The sequence below is a fragment of the Sarcophilus harrisii genome, chromosome 1, assembly GCF_902635505.1.
Source record: "Sarcophilus harrisii chromosome 1, mSarHar1.11, whole genome shotgun sequence".
In the NCBI taxonomy this organism is placed as follows: domain Eukaryota; kingdom Metazoa; phylum Chordata; class Mammalia; order Dasyuromorphia; family Dasyuridae; genus Sarcophilus; species Sarcophilus harrisii.
In genome coordinates this window covers 630123646-630138448 of record NC_045426.1, presented here as the reverse complement: position 1 = coordinate 630138448, position 14803 = coordinate 630123646, and the positions used below count along the sequence as shown (strand labels likewise).

Here is a 14803-nt window from a genome sequence, read left to right as displayed (position 1 = left end):
TATTTTAAATTTTGCAAAGCACTTCTCTCATTTGAGCTTCATGTTAATGTGTTAATGCACATGCTATTATCCCCATTCTACCAATGAGTTCTTCAAGTAAGAATTGAATAAACACATCAAAAATATTGTAAATATCTACATTTAGGTAAAAACAGATGATCTTCTTAGGTACTCCTAGTGACAAAATTCTGATATCCAGCATAAGTTGGTGAAATAAAATTGTCTCACTCATTTTCTCTTCAATTTCTACATTTATGACCTAAGTAGCATAGTATATGAACAACTGGACTTGAAATCAGGAAGACTCAAGTTCAATAACATCTCAGACATTTACTGGATGTATGACCTCTGCCAAATCATTTGTCCTCTCTCTGTCTCAGATTTGTTTTGTTTTTAATTTGTAAAATATCACCTATTCTCACATGGTCATTGGGAAGAATAAATGTCATCACATGGATAGAGCACTTTGAAAATCTTTAAAGCACTACATAAATGGTAAATATTGTTGTTATTGTTGTTTGAGATTAGACCAATTATTTTACCACTATAGGAACTCCTTGGGAAGAAAGATCCCTCTTTCAGTGCCCCTCCTCTGTAGCTTTGCAGAGTAAGTTTCTTACACTATAGGAGATTATAAATGATTTACCAAGTGTCATAAGACTGGTATAAGTTAGGGATGAGATTCAATTATAGTTCTCTAGCTCTGTTTCCTTGATGATATGTTGCTTCTCCTTAAGGGGCGGCTTTCTCCTTGCTTAGAGGCAATAGAATCACTGTCAGCCTAAATGCACAAGTCATGACTCATAGCTTATTGTCATTTTTTTTCCAGAGGTCTCCAACTTGGGTTCCGCAAGTGTCCAAGACAACACCGGGAATAGTCGGATATTTCAAATCTTGTACAGGAATGAAGAAATCGTTATTAATGAGCTGATGACCTTTCGAGTACATTTACTCTTAGACGGGGAAAGGGTAAGGTGGGGGTCCTCAACCTCTGTATAGGGGAAGGCTGCTTTCATTTTTTTTAAGGCCTGAGACTTGCAATATTAGAGTTAGTGGGAGGTTACTGAGAACAAGGTTACTGCACTGAATAGGGGGATAACACTGCATCAATAATCACAAAGCATGAAAAGGTGATTCTGCTCCATCCTCCGTCTTCGCATCCTGTTCCAAGTAGGAGTGACAGAGCACACATACACACACACACTACATTGTAGATCTGTGTCTAGTGGAGTCCTCCTGTTCCATCTCAAAACATTGTGCATTTAATCAGTTGCTCTTACATTTCTGGCTTAACCTGAGCTCTGAAATTTTTTTCATATTAACTGTTGTCCAGTTTCATATTTAGTTCTGTATTAAAATGTTAGTGAGAATCTAAAAGCGTGATTGTGAATGACTCTTGTTTTCTCTGAATTTTAACATGAGGATACTGCCTTGTACATAGTAGGTGTTTAATAAGTGTTTATTGACTTGAAATGAGCAGGTGAACATATTTGTCGAGAATTTCTGAGAGGGAAATAGACATTTATTTGTCTTTCATTGATTTAGAGATATTTTAATTTGGGAGAGAATGTTTTTATCCAGGGGTAGAGGAAATGAGAAAAGAAGCAATGAAAGAAAAGTGGGAACCACTTATTAAGCCACTGAGAAAAGGAGAAGCCAATAAGAGAGGTTCAATGAGTACAAAATGAGAGAGAGGGAGGAAGAGAGGGTTGATGAGGAAGGGCATAATGAGGAATATAGGAAGGAAAAGAATGTCAGATCAGAGGGTGAGCCTATCCATCAGAGAGAACAAGATCAATAGTGTCACCTGGTACGGAGAGATCAAGGGAAGGGAAAAAAAACATTGGATTGTTCAGGAAAATGGACATTGATGAAATCAGTTTCAGCACAGTAGTGGGGGAGTACTGTTTTTGACTTCAGCCAGTTGAGGTGAGAAATTCTGAGTAGGTAGAAGGTGTTCATTTCTATATTTTTATTTGGTATTATAAGATTTATGTTATAATAAACTTAGTTATGATACATTAATTATATTATGTTAATATTAATTATACATTAATTTAATCAATTAATTATACATTAACATTAATGCGTTATATTAATAATTATTATTTATTAACATTAATATACAATCAATTATTATTACATTAATAATAATCAATAGTAGTAATAATAATATTTAAGTTATATTGTGCTTATTATGTGCAAGAACTGGGTTAATAATTTCATAATTATTATCTCATTTGTTCCCTTACAATAACCCTGTGAGGTAGATTCTATTATTATTTTTATTTTACAATTGAGGGAACCAAGGTAAATGGGTTAAATGACTTGTCCAGAGTTACAGAGCTGGTAAGTGTCTGAGGTCTAATTTGAATTCAGGTCTTTTTGACTTCAGATACAGCACTTGACATCTAACTGCCTCTAGATGTTTTAAGGACCCTTTCAATTCAAATGTTCTATTTCTTAAAAGAAGTATCAATATTCTTCTAGTCTGATTGATCAGTTTTCTCTTGCTCTCATCCAACCTACTCTATCTTGTCTAAAAGAAATGTCACAGACAAGTAATACCTGAAACCAGTGAAGGCTCTAAACTAGGGAAAAGGTATAATTTGTTATTTATTTGGATCTCAGGTTCTAAGTAATTGAAGGTAAGAGATGATATATTGAACACGGTGTTTGCTACATTCCATACCTTACACCGTAACAATGCAAAGAAGCATGTTCATTTATAGCATTTATATTCAGCAAAATGTGGCATCCCCAGTGCTTTTATAACTGCAATTTTTAAACTCTGAGAATCTAAATATAAATTCTAGGCATATGTGTCTTACTAGATCATGTTTATCTAGGAATGTGTTTTCAAAGAAGCCCTTCAATAAGAGCTCTTCCAATTTTACTTGATCAAAATATTCTTATGAAGAAAAATTTGACATGCTTTCCTGTCATTAGTCAGTCTCAGAGAAGTTGGATTTCCATCTATATATAGTCATGGCATCATGAAAACACAAATTTGAAATCAGAGAATTTTAGCTTCATAATTCCTGGTTAGGCTGGATATTAGCTCTTTTATGTTGGACAAGCCATGTCACCAATATATAATGTAGTTTTATATTACATATATAATATAGTTTTATATAATACATGTAATCTTACACATATATAATAAAATATGTAATATAAGCATGTTTTATGTTATTTATATAATGTGAAATCTATAAAATATAGGTAATATTACTTATATCACTCTTCCACCCATTTTGTAAGGTTGTTATGAGAAAAATGATTTATGAACACTAAACTTAAAAAATGGGAGGTGATTATAAGGGACATGAACAGAAGGAGAATGATGATTATAATAAAGTAGTAGTATGATGTAAATTTGGTATTAGACTTGGAGTAGAAAAGGTTGGATTCAAATCCTGTCTCTGAGATTTGTTAATTGTATCATCCTGTGTAAGTCCTTTTATCTTTCTCATTTTAGTTTACTTATCTACAAAATGAAGACTTGATTGACTTTAAAGTTTCTTCTGTGTCTAAATCTAACAACAACAACAATAATAATATAATAGCAACAGCAATAATAATATTAGCTAACATTTTTAGGAGGCAGTTAGTTGGAGCAGTGAATAGAATTCTGAGCCTAGAGTCAGAAAAAAAATAACATGAATTCAAATCTCACCTCCAGACATTTATGATCTATGTGATTCTGAGCAAGTCACTTAGCCTTTTTTAGTTAAAATTCTTTAAGACAGAGTGTTTCAATGGATAGAACACTGGGCCTAGAATCAGGAAGCCCTGAATTAAAATTCAGCTTTAGACACTCACTAGCTGTGTGACACTGTGTAAGTCACTTAACCTTAGTTTGCCTTACTCTACAGGGGAAGGAAATAGTAAAACACTCTAGTATCACTGGTAAGAAAACCCCATGTACAGTATTGGTTTGATATAGTTCATAGGGTTAAGAAGGTTTGGACGTGACTAAAATAACAAGCAGGTAGAATGGCTTAAGATTTACAAAATGTTTTGCATATGTTTTCTCTTTTGATTCATGATTAGTTATTTCACAAAGTTTGCATTAGTATCAGATTAGATTGTTACATCTCTCTGTTGCTTCTTATCACTAGTTTTTGGATTATAGAAGAGAGAAATGATTTAAGTCTATCCAATTAAATATACAGCATTCATCTGCATCTGATATAGGGTCTCCTTATTCCTATTTCTCTATGTTTATATATGCTGTCTGACAGTTGGAGCAGATCTGTATAATTTGCCTTTGTCCTTTCAGTGGTATTTCACTCCTCACCTATTACATGAGCTCAATCCCTTCTTGGTCTATGTTCCTTTCCTTTATCAAAATCCTTTGAAAATCAGATTGGATTTTAGAGACCCATGCCTTCATTTGATGGATGTAGACCCTGAGGTCAGTAAAGGAAAAAATCATTGGTCAAGGTCATAGAGGGAGTTAATGGCAAATTGAGGCTAGAAATCGATACCTAGTGATTCCTGTTCCCATTTCTTTTCAATGATTGTGTCATCTACTCAGTAAATAGACAGTTAAAAATATTATATATTTGACTTTATGCCAGGCACTATAATGAGTTCTGGGGATGCAAATCTAAGAAAAGAAGAGAATTCCTTTTTTCAGGGAACTTTTTTTTCTAATAAGAGAAGGATAAAACATGAAGAGAAGCTGGAAAGCAGGGGAGATGGGGGAGGGACAAGAGTACCAATAAGTGGAGGAGTCAGTTCAGAAGTGAACAGCATGAATGGGGAATCTTATGAAATATCATTCTGGGTCTGAATTAAGGATTTACCAATTAGGAGAGTAGGTCTTAGCCATATGCTTCTGATTCCTTTACTCTACTTATTTTTTTTCATCCAAAGTCATCAAAAACCTCATAATAGCCTAATATTTCAGTTTCATATTTTCTGTCCTACTTTATCTGTTTAATCATTTTATCCATCCATTTATTCATTTATCAATTAAATAAAATTTAATTGCTTATTTGTTTGCAATTTATTTGTTTACACTCACCTTATTACCCTTTATCCTTCCTTAGCTTCCTATCAACCAGTCAATAATTATTTATTAAGACACTATTATGTGTCAGACACTGTTCACTCCTGATCTGTTCTCATGTAGCTTCCTTTTTCATTAGTCTCCTTCACTGAGGAGACTTCCTCCTCGCCTATTTTAAGCATCACTTATCTCAGGGCTTAATTTCTCTATCTGTCACTACATTCTGTCTCAATAATGCCATCTACTCCCAAGCTGTTATCATGTCTTCACTGTTAACAGTTATACCGGAAGAAAACATTTGGGGCTACAATTGTATTTCCCAGTTTCTAGCTAGTAATGAATGGATTGGATCAGAAGACACTAGTATAATTGAATCTTATTGAAGATACTGATAATATTTTGATATGAGCTAAGGTAATAAGGAAAGAAAAAAGTTCAAGAAGGTTTGTAAACAGTTTGAAGAGAATTTCTAGTTTAATGTAAACATGTAACACTAATATTACAGTGGGATAAGGAATATTCATATGTACAGATGCATAACTATATAAATATATGCAATGCATTTTTACATATACATATATATTTTATTGAACTCAATTTATTTGAGTTGACATGGAAATATTCACTAAATTAGATTAGAGTGTCATATTTATCAGTCATCCTTTTTATTCCACTGTCCCCATCATCAATATTCTGTCCTTACCAACTTGCCAGATTAGTTTCCTGACTTTCCTGCAGCATTCATCCTTCAGTTCTCTACTCTCTTCAAAATGAAATGCTAACCCTCCTGAGCATGTTCCAACAAAGTATGATCATGCATAAAGACCTTGTTCAAATTCTTTCTCTTACATGGAATGTTATTGATTTTTCACTGTCAGAATTCTTATAATCCTTATATCTCATCCCCAGTTGTCAATTAGTATCCAACATGTTGTCTTATCCATCCTGCTGTAGTTAGACAAGATGACATCTGAAACGTCCTCAATCTAGGATACTTTCAATTCAGCTCAGTAACCATATATGTATGTATGTGTACATATATATATATATATATATATATATATATATATATGTTAGATTCTGCAGTTTTTTTAGACCCTGTCTGCAGCACTAAAGATATTAAGTTAAATGTTATAAAGGTCTTATCATTGAGGCATTTATAATCTAATATGAAGGAAAATGTACCTACAACTGTAATTCAAAGTAAAATTAAACTTGATTTGAAAAATATTTATAGAGTGAAAAATTTAAACTTTCAATTTGAGAAAAAATAAGTGCCCAAAATTTAAACTTTCAATTTGAGAAACATTTATTAAGTACCCATGCAAAGAACTATTTATACTAAGTGCCATATCATAGATATAACAAAACCAAATTATTTTAGGCCTCAAGGAATTTGTTCTATTATAAAAGAGAGATTATATACAGAGAGATTTAAGCAATTTTTTATTGTCCACTCCTTTTTTAGTCATGTACAACAATTTGTGTCCCAATTTGGGGTTTTCTTGTTAAAAATAGTTGAGTCATTTGCCATTTCCTTCTTCAGTTTATTTTTACAGATAAGACTTGCCCAGAATCAGACAGATACCATATTTGAACTCATGAAGATGAGTCTTCCTGATTCCAAGCCCAGTGCTCTATCAAGAAATTATAATCATGCTAATATAGTAACCCTAATTGTCTACCCTCTCCTCCTACTCCCCACTACTATTCATATTCTTAAAATAAAATAAAAGAGACTTTAAGACTTTGAACAAAGAAACATTTTAACAACCAAGAGACCAAAGAAGTTTTTGTAATAGAACTGCTGTTTATGGTATAATTCAATTGAATATTGATTAACAAATGTTTATTAAGTACCTAGAGAAACCAGGGCAAAGTAGACAGGTAGTTCTAAGGCCTGGTAGTTCTGGATTCAAGTCCTACTTCTGACAAGGAATGGCAATGTGAATCTGGGCAAATCATTTAATTGTTTTGTGTTCTGGGCAACATTTTTAAGACTAATTGGCAGAGAAATGCCCTTTTTTAATGATAAAGAACATTCTCTCACCTCTAAGTTCCATGCACCAGTGAAATATAGAGGTTAAGATCCTATTCCTAAGCAGCAAAATGCCAAAGACAGATGAATGAAAGTAAATTTAAGAGTAGGAACTGCTTTCATTCCATCTCCTCTCCACCCTTAGCCTTTATCCTCAGTGCTTCATTGTAATACACAGTACATGCCATGTGCTTGATTAATGATTGCTGAAGTGAGCTGAATAAAATATAAAGCCAATACTTTATGGAACATACAGTCTACTATGGGTATTCAATGTGCACACGGAATAAGTGTGATTCATAAAAAGGATATGGAATAAATTATAAATATAGAAAAAAATTACTTAGAAAAACCTACAAAAAGGAAATAATGTACACACTTTTGTGTACATGCATATATATATTTATGTATCTGTGAGTTCTAAGGATAGATAGCTATCCCTCATTAACTAGACAGAGTTATAGAGGAAGGAAATGTCCATTCCAGCATTCTCAGATAGATATAATAATAAACTTGAACTTGCTGTGAAATTCTCACTGTCTAGAGGCCACCTGATTAATAAATTCAATAACTTGAATGCTCAGTGGTGCAATTCTCTCAAGAGGGGAAATATCAGATATTTGAGTTGAGGTATAAATTGCTTTTGGAATAAATTGCTTTTCTTTCCTTTAGGTTGAAAATGCTTTAAGTGAAGTAGATTTCCAGCTCAAGTTGGACCTTCATTTTACGGAGAGTGAACAGCAGTGAGTATAACCTTGTGACTTTAATCCTATTAATGTTTCCACCTGATGTCTCTTATATACTTCTTTTTCCTTGGGGTGCTGTTCTAGGAGCCAGCTTTTTGGATAACAAAGAGCATGTTTTCTTACCTGTGGCCCATCCAGGAGATCATGATAATAATCGGTGGTAATTAAGTTAACTATAGAATCCCAACTTTTTTCTATGACTATAAGACATAGAACCATATTATCTGAGGAAGTGGAAGTGAAAGATGTTTATCACTTAGGAAGCAATAGAAAAACAAATTGTATATGTGTTTGAGTGTGAGTTTGTGTGTGCGTGTATTGACTGCAAACCACTAGTTATGATGAGAAATAGAATTAAGACTGTTATGCAATAAAGAAATGCATGAAGACAAAGAAGATGGGATGGTCTCATGCAAGAGTGCCAAGTCTTTTGGTAATCTCACAGTATCAAGAGAAAGTGGTAGAGATCCTCTGGAGCAAATTTACAGTAGAACATGAAGAAAGGGGAAGCAGAAAGAATAGACATGGGTGAGTTGTGATCAGCACCAGCACTGATTTGATCTTAGGTCTATTTGAATATAAATTCCACATTCTCTCCATTCCTTGTTAGTTAAGCTATTATAAAAAGTGGGCTTTTTTCAAATTAAAAATCATAGACTTATTAGGACACTGGATGTCATCCAGTACCATGTGTACTTGAAGCAAAACTTTTGCTTCACTACTGACAAGTGGTTGCCTAGCTTCTGTGATATACTCACTACTTCCATTGTAAGGAAGCCCTCATTATTAGAACATTCTTCTTTATATTGTAAAATTTGCATATCTCTAACTTCTCACCCAATCTATCTTATTATTCCCAGAATATTTTTACTGACTGGGGAGGAAATCAAACCAAATGAGTCTAATTAATTTCCCACATAATAGCCATTCAGATACTTGAAGACATTAATTGTGTTTCTCAAAATCCAATCATGTTTCTTCTCCAGGGTAAACATCTCTGCAACTGGCCCTCATATGGCATAACTGAGTCTCTTCATCATTGAGAGCACCCTCACATACATTCTAGATTCCTAAAGTCCTTAGAAGTAGTAAGGAGAAGAAAGTACATGGAATCATAGAATTGAAGATTTAGTACTGGAATGGACTTGAGGGTTTTTCTAATTCACTCCTCTTAAATTTACAGATGAGGAAGCTGAAGTCAAGAGATTTAAATTGACTTGCAAAAGGTTGCAAAAGTAGTAAATGGCAAAGCTTCTATTTGAGCTAAGCTCCTCTGATGCCAAATCTAATGTGTTCCTCAGTAACTAATCAATAAAAATTGATTAAGCACCTACCAGGGATACAAAAAGAGACTCTTAAGGAGCTTCCAATCTCATGAGAGAGACAACATGCAAATTATACACAAATTATGTGTTACATAAAGGATAAATTGGAAATCATAAATAGAGAGAAGGCACTGTAATTAAAAGGGGTTTGGGAAAACTTCTCATAAAAGGTGGGATTTCAATTGGGATTTAAATCAAACCAGAAAAGTACATAATTGGAATAAAGAAAGGAAAGCATTCCAGGTATGGAGAAAGACAGAAAATACTGGGAGCCAAGAGATAGAGTGTTGTTTGTGGAATGGCCAGGGGGCCAACATCACTGGATCAAAGAGTATGGGTCTGGGAGTAAGGTACAAAGAAGATTAGAAAGGTAAGAGCTGGTTAGGTTATGAAGGACTTTGGATTTTAAGCAGAGCATTTTTATTTGCTCCTGGAAGCAATGAGAAGGCACTGAAGTGTATTGAAGAAGGTGCCATTATTAGACTTGTGTTTTAGTAGAATGTTAGTGACTGAGTGAAGGATGACCTGGAGTGTGGAGAGAGAGTTGAGTCAGATCCATCAGCAGACTTTTGCAATAGTCCAAGAACAAGGAGATGAGAGCCTACATTAAAATGGACAGTATTTTCCTTCCCAATAGATTGTATCTATCTCAAGGACAAGACCTATATCACAATACACTTTTATCTCTCTAGTTCAAAGCGCAAGACTTAATAAAACTCAGAAGCTTATGTATAAATGGATATTTAATCAAAAGAAAAGTATCCTGGATTGAAAGGTGAAATAACAGACCTTAACAAGAAATTATATAGGGAGTGAGAGATTATAAGGAATCCAGAATGACTTATGAATTATAGCAAATATAAGAGCAAAATCACCACTGGCAGAAAGCTACTAAAATCCTCCTTTGCTATCTCTTAAAGATATGGAAGTGACCTAGAGAGTTCCATGGTTATGGATCAGCAGAGAGAAAGCCAGTCATACCAAGGAGGCAAGGCTGCAAGGATGGGTTCAAATAAATTCAGAGAGACTTGGTACAAGCTTACATACAGGGAGAGGACTGATTTAGCCACAAATGAGGTGAACCAACTTAAAGTGGGATAGCTAGTCTTTACAGGAGGTGGTATGTTTCTCTCCCCTTGGAGGTCATCGGACAGAAACCAGTTGACCACTTGTTGATTATGTGACTCTGGAGATTGTTTTTACTAGTAATAATAATTAATGAACATTTATGCAGTATTATGAGGTATGCCAAAGGCTTTACATATCTTATCTAATCATCAAAACTATCCTTTTATGTATTGGTTGGATTAAGTAGTCATGGAAGATATTTCATTTCATTTTATTTTATTTATTTATTTTCTGCTGAGGCAATTGGGGTTAAGTTACTTGTCCAGGTTCACATAGCTAGGAAGTGCTATGTGTCTGAAACCAAATTTGAATTCAAGACCTCCTGACTAGGCTGGTACTCTATCCACTGCACCACCTAGCTGCCCCTGGAAGATCTTTTAATTCTCAGATTCTATGATTTGGTGATTCCATTACATTGTTGTCCTTTGTGTCATTGGAAGGAGTACTTATGCTGTCAAACGCAGATCCTTGAACTATTTATATATGGAAAAATAGTATTTCATTTTTTAACTACTAAAATACATATTCCAGAATGTTTATTGCTTCAAGAATTTTATACATAATCACATCCATATATGGTGAAGTCTTGGTTTTTTGACTGGAAAAAAAGTGGTAGAATCGTATATCAAAAGCACTAAATTAAGAGCATGTCTTATTTGTATTCAAAGAAAGAATCAAGCCTGATGATCTAGCCATTCGTTATAGATGATTCTGATGATAAGTAAGGCTATTTATGAATGCTTTCGGTTTATCATGGTTGGTTCTTCAAATCAGATTTTAATTGTTTTTATTTATCATTGTAATTCTCTGAAGGTCTTCTTAGCTCCATAATAATAATCATATTAATAATATAATAATAGCTAGCATTTATCTAGTCCTTTAAGATTTCCAAATTTTACAAATATTTTATCCTCACAATAACCTTAGGAGGCAGATTTTTTGTTTATTCTCATTTTTACAGATGAGAAAACTGAGGAAGCAGGCAAAGGTTGAATGACTGGTCCAAAATCATATAGCTAAGTGTCTGAACCTGTGTTTGAAGTTAAGGCTTCCTGATTGTAGATCCCGTGATCTATCTACTGGGACACCTAATTACATTATTCCCTCATAATTTTTTTTATCATACTATTATGTGTTAGTATTTGCTCACAGAATTAGTAGTGTTGTATTGAGATTATTTATATCTTCTACTCCTATCTAATGAGTTTTCCAACAAGAGTGGATGGACAAATACACAATAATTTAGTGTGAAGATAAAGCTATATTTAGAGTCTGGATCAAAGCTGCTCTTTACTGCATTTTTGGACTGATTAAGTAACTAGAATGCTCTTTTGAGAGGACATCTAATGCATATATAGTTATGCACTTGTGAATGTTAGATCTGGAAGGAATCATTAGAACTCAAAATATAAAATTTAAAGGAATCTTAGAAGAAAGATGGTGAAAATAGAGAATAGATAATTAATATTCTGGAAAGGACCATGAGAACATAAAACATGAGAACGTGGGATAATAGAAAATAAAAGTTAGCAATGATCATAGAGAGATTGTGCAAGGGGTTTTTAACCTGGGAACCATGAACTTCCAAGTTCCAAGTTTCAGGGAATATGTGAATTTGGATGGAAAAAAATTGAAATTTTATTTTAATAAAATTGTTTTTCTTTGTAATCCTAAATATTTTATTTTGTGCATTAAAAACATTATTTATAAAAGTGGTCAATAGTTTTCTTCAGAGTGTTTAGAAGGCCTGTGAAACAAAGCAAAGGATAAGAACCTTTGAGGAAAAACCACATTCTCATATATATTATAGATGCATAAACTGATTTTAGATTTTAGAGCCAACTTTACAGTCAGAAGTTTCTAGCTGGATCACAAGGGCTTGCAGACTAGGGAAAGGGATGGTCTATAGTCAGTAGCTTGAACGGAGAATATTTTGAGCTCTGACCTTCTTGAATTATATAGTCTTTTGGACCATTTGGAAGAATTTCTAGACTACATAATGCTACAAATAGAATATATCTGCAATATATAGGTATTTAAGCAGAAGTCAAATACCAACATGAAGATGGTATATGTCTTTCAATTCTACAGCTTAACAAACATTTGAACTCAACCAACATATAAAATAAAAAAAAACTTATTAAAATAAATATTAAATACCATATTAGATAGGTAAGGTACTGTATGTATTTTGAACTTTGCTCTAATCCTGGGATTCTATTATAGCAAGTCTATAATAAACCTGGTAGAAAAATACCATGGCATGAGGGACAGTCAAGTTGGCAAATATATAAAACAGGTCAGATTGTGTACACAGACATCATGAAATTCTGTAAGGATCAAAGGACTTGGAGTCATGCTATATGAATTTATATCCCTGCTCTAACCCATATAACATATCTTATTTGAACAAGTCACTTAACTATCTAAACCTCTACTTAGTTATCTGTAGAATGCAAATGATATTTGCCTTGTTGACTTCACAAAGTAGCTGAAGGAAAACTCTTTGTAAATGTTAAAGCAATAAAGCAAAGTTGTTACTTTAACTAGAGTTTTGATTTCTTGCATTAGGGTATTCCTGATGGAGAATTTCCTTCTTCAGTGCCATTGATAAGTTCTCCATTATTTATAGTCTTAGTAGTAACATGGTTGTACAGTTGTGGCTTGATATCAGTATATATTACACTCATTTTGGAAAATAAAACTCTATAAATAATGCCAAAGATGCCTCATTGATATTTCTGTCATACCGTACTCTACAAAAGCCGTTGACTAAGAGCAAGTATATAGCTTCAGCCAGACTGAGAGCCAAGTGAAGAAATTGAGAGTATGTCCTTTTGATAGTCAGGGATTAATCTAATCACTTCAAATAAATAGAAATCTAGAAAGGGGAAAGAGAAAAACATAAAAATCCTTAAATGCTGAATCAAGAGAACTTTTTATAAGACAAACACTCATCAGAAAAATATAGATCCCATTGAATTACCTTTTGATAAATGGCTTCCTCTTCTTAAGGACAAATATTTAATAAAAATGAGAGTGGGACGTGGTCGATGAATATGTAATTAAGTAAGAGGAAGAGAAAGCAGAGGTCAGGAAAGATTATGAAGACAGGGAATTCCTCATTTCTGCAAATTAAATTGCACTGCATTCAAGAATAATGAGTCTTTAGCATATTCTGGATATAAAAAAGATTATGTTCTAAAGAATAAAATAATACTCTAGGATTATTAAGGTCTTAGTACTATTGCAAGGGAAAACACTTTTTTATTTAGATATGAAAGGGACTTCACAGACCATTTCCTCTGGATGACAAGTGGCAATCTAGGATTGCCTGAAAAATATCTTCTGAGAGAGATCTACCCTTTGTTGAAAAAGCTTACTTCTGCTCTATACACAGCCTTTCTCTCTCTCTCTCTCTCTCTCTCTCTCTCTCTCTCTCTCTCTCTCTCATATACACATACATATTTATATCTACATTTTGTATATCTATATCTCTCTATGTATATATATATATATATATATATATGTATGTATGCCATCATCCTTGCTGTAAATATCAGCTTTTAAGCTAATGTCTCCTAGCTTGATAACCGAATTGGAGACCTCACCATTCTGTGTAAACACCTGGCCCTCCATTTCCTTTTGGAAAGTAACCCCATTATATGGGGTTACTTTTAGAGTAACCCCATTATATATGTATGTCAACACCAACCGGAGAAATGATGAAAACTTTAGATATATGGGCTATTTGTTCATAGGAGCTTCAAATGTGACCTTCAAAAATCTTTTCCCTTCTATCCTAGCTCAAAGATGATCTTAATAAAGGCCCTGAAGGCTCTTCTGTGTGCTTTGTGTCTCCAGCCCACCTCGTTAGACACCCATTGGCATTCTTGTTGTATTGATGAATAGGATCTCAATGTATTCTCATCCTCTCCCCTCCTACAAGTCAAAGGGCTTTCCCTTGTGTATATAATCATATATTCAAATTGGTCTACTTGTAATATCCTTGGCCTAAATGGTCTCATCTATGGAAATGTCTTGGTTCCAAAACAGCAGCCACAGTGGATTAGGACACCATCCATCCCAATCTTAAAGCCTCCAGAAATGGGCAACTCACTAGGTTCTAAGGTAAGCCATTCCACTCTAGGACAATTCTAATTTTAAGGAATTTTCCCTTTTTTTGACCCCAAATCTGTCCCAGACTTGGTCTACTTGGATCTACTTGGCCTTAGTTCTATTCCTTGGAACTACACAAGATAAACATTCCATCCCCCCTTTTTCTCATCAATTCCTTTTAAAAATGTAAAGAGAAAATATGTTCCCCAAAACTGTCCCTTATTGAGTTTGTGTTCCATACTGTCTTTTAATTGATCATGGGCATTATTTTTTTTCACAATCCTAGTAGCCTTCCTCTGGATATGGTTGTTTCTGTTTTCCTTTTCCTTCCCTGTTCCTCCTCTTCCCTCTATTAGCCCTGCTTCTTCATCTTCCTCTCCATTTTTTTTTTTGCATTTCCTTTCCTTTTGATTCCATTTTTTCTTTG

The 14803-nt window shown here is 33.8% G+C and overlaps 1 protein-coding gene across 1 annotated transcript in view; it reads left to right on the top strand.

The window, feature by feature from the left end:
- Window positions 1-14803, top strand: part of FAM135B (family with sequence similarity 135 member B) — a 412962-nt gene that overhangs the window by 273288 nt on the left and 124871 nt on the right. The window contains exons 4-5 of the mRNA XM_031947238.1: window positions 830-969; window positions 7731-7801. Of these exons, the coding sequence (XP_031803098.1) occupies window positions 830-969; window positions 7731-7801 (211 nt within the window). The remainder of the gene's footprint in view (window positions 1-829; window positions 970-7730; window positions 7802-14803) is intronic.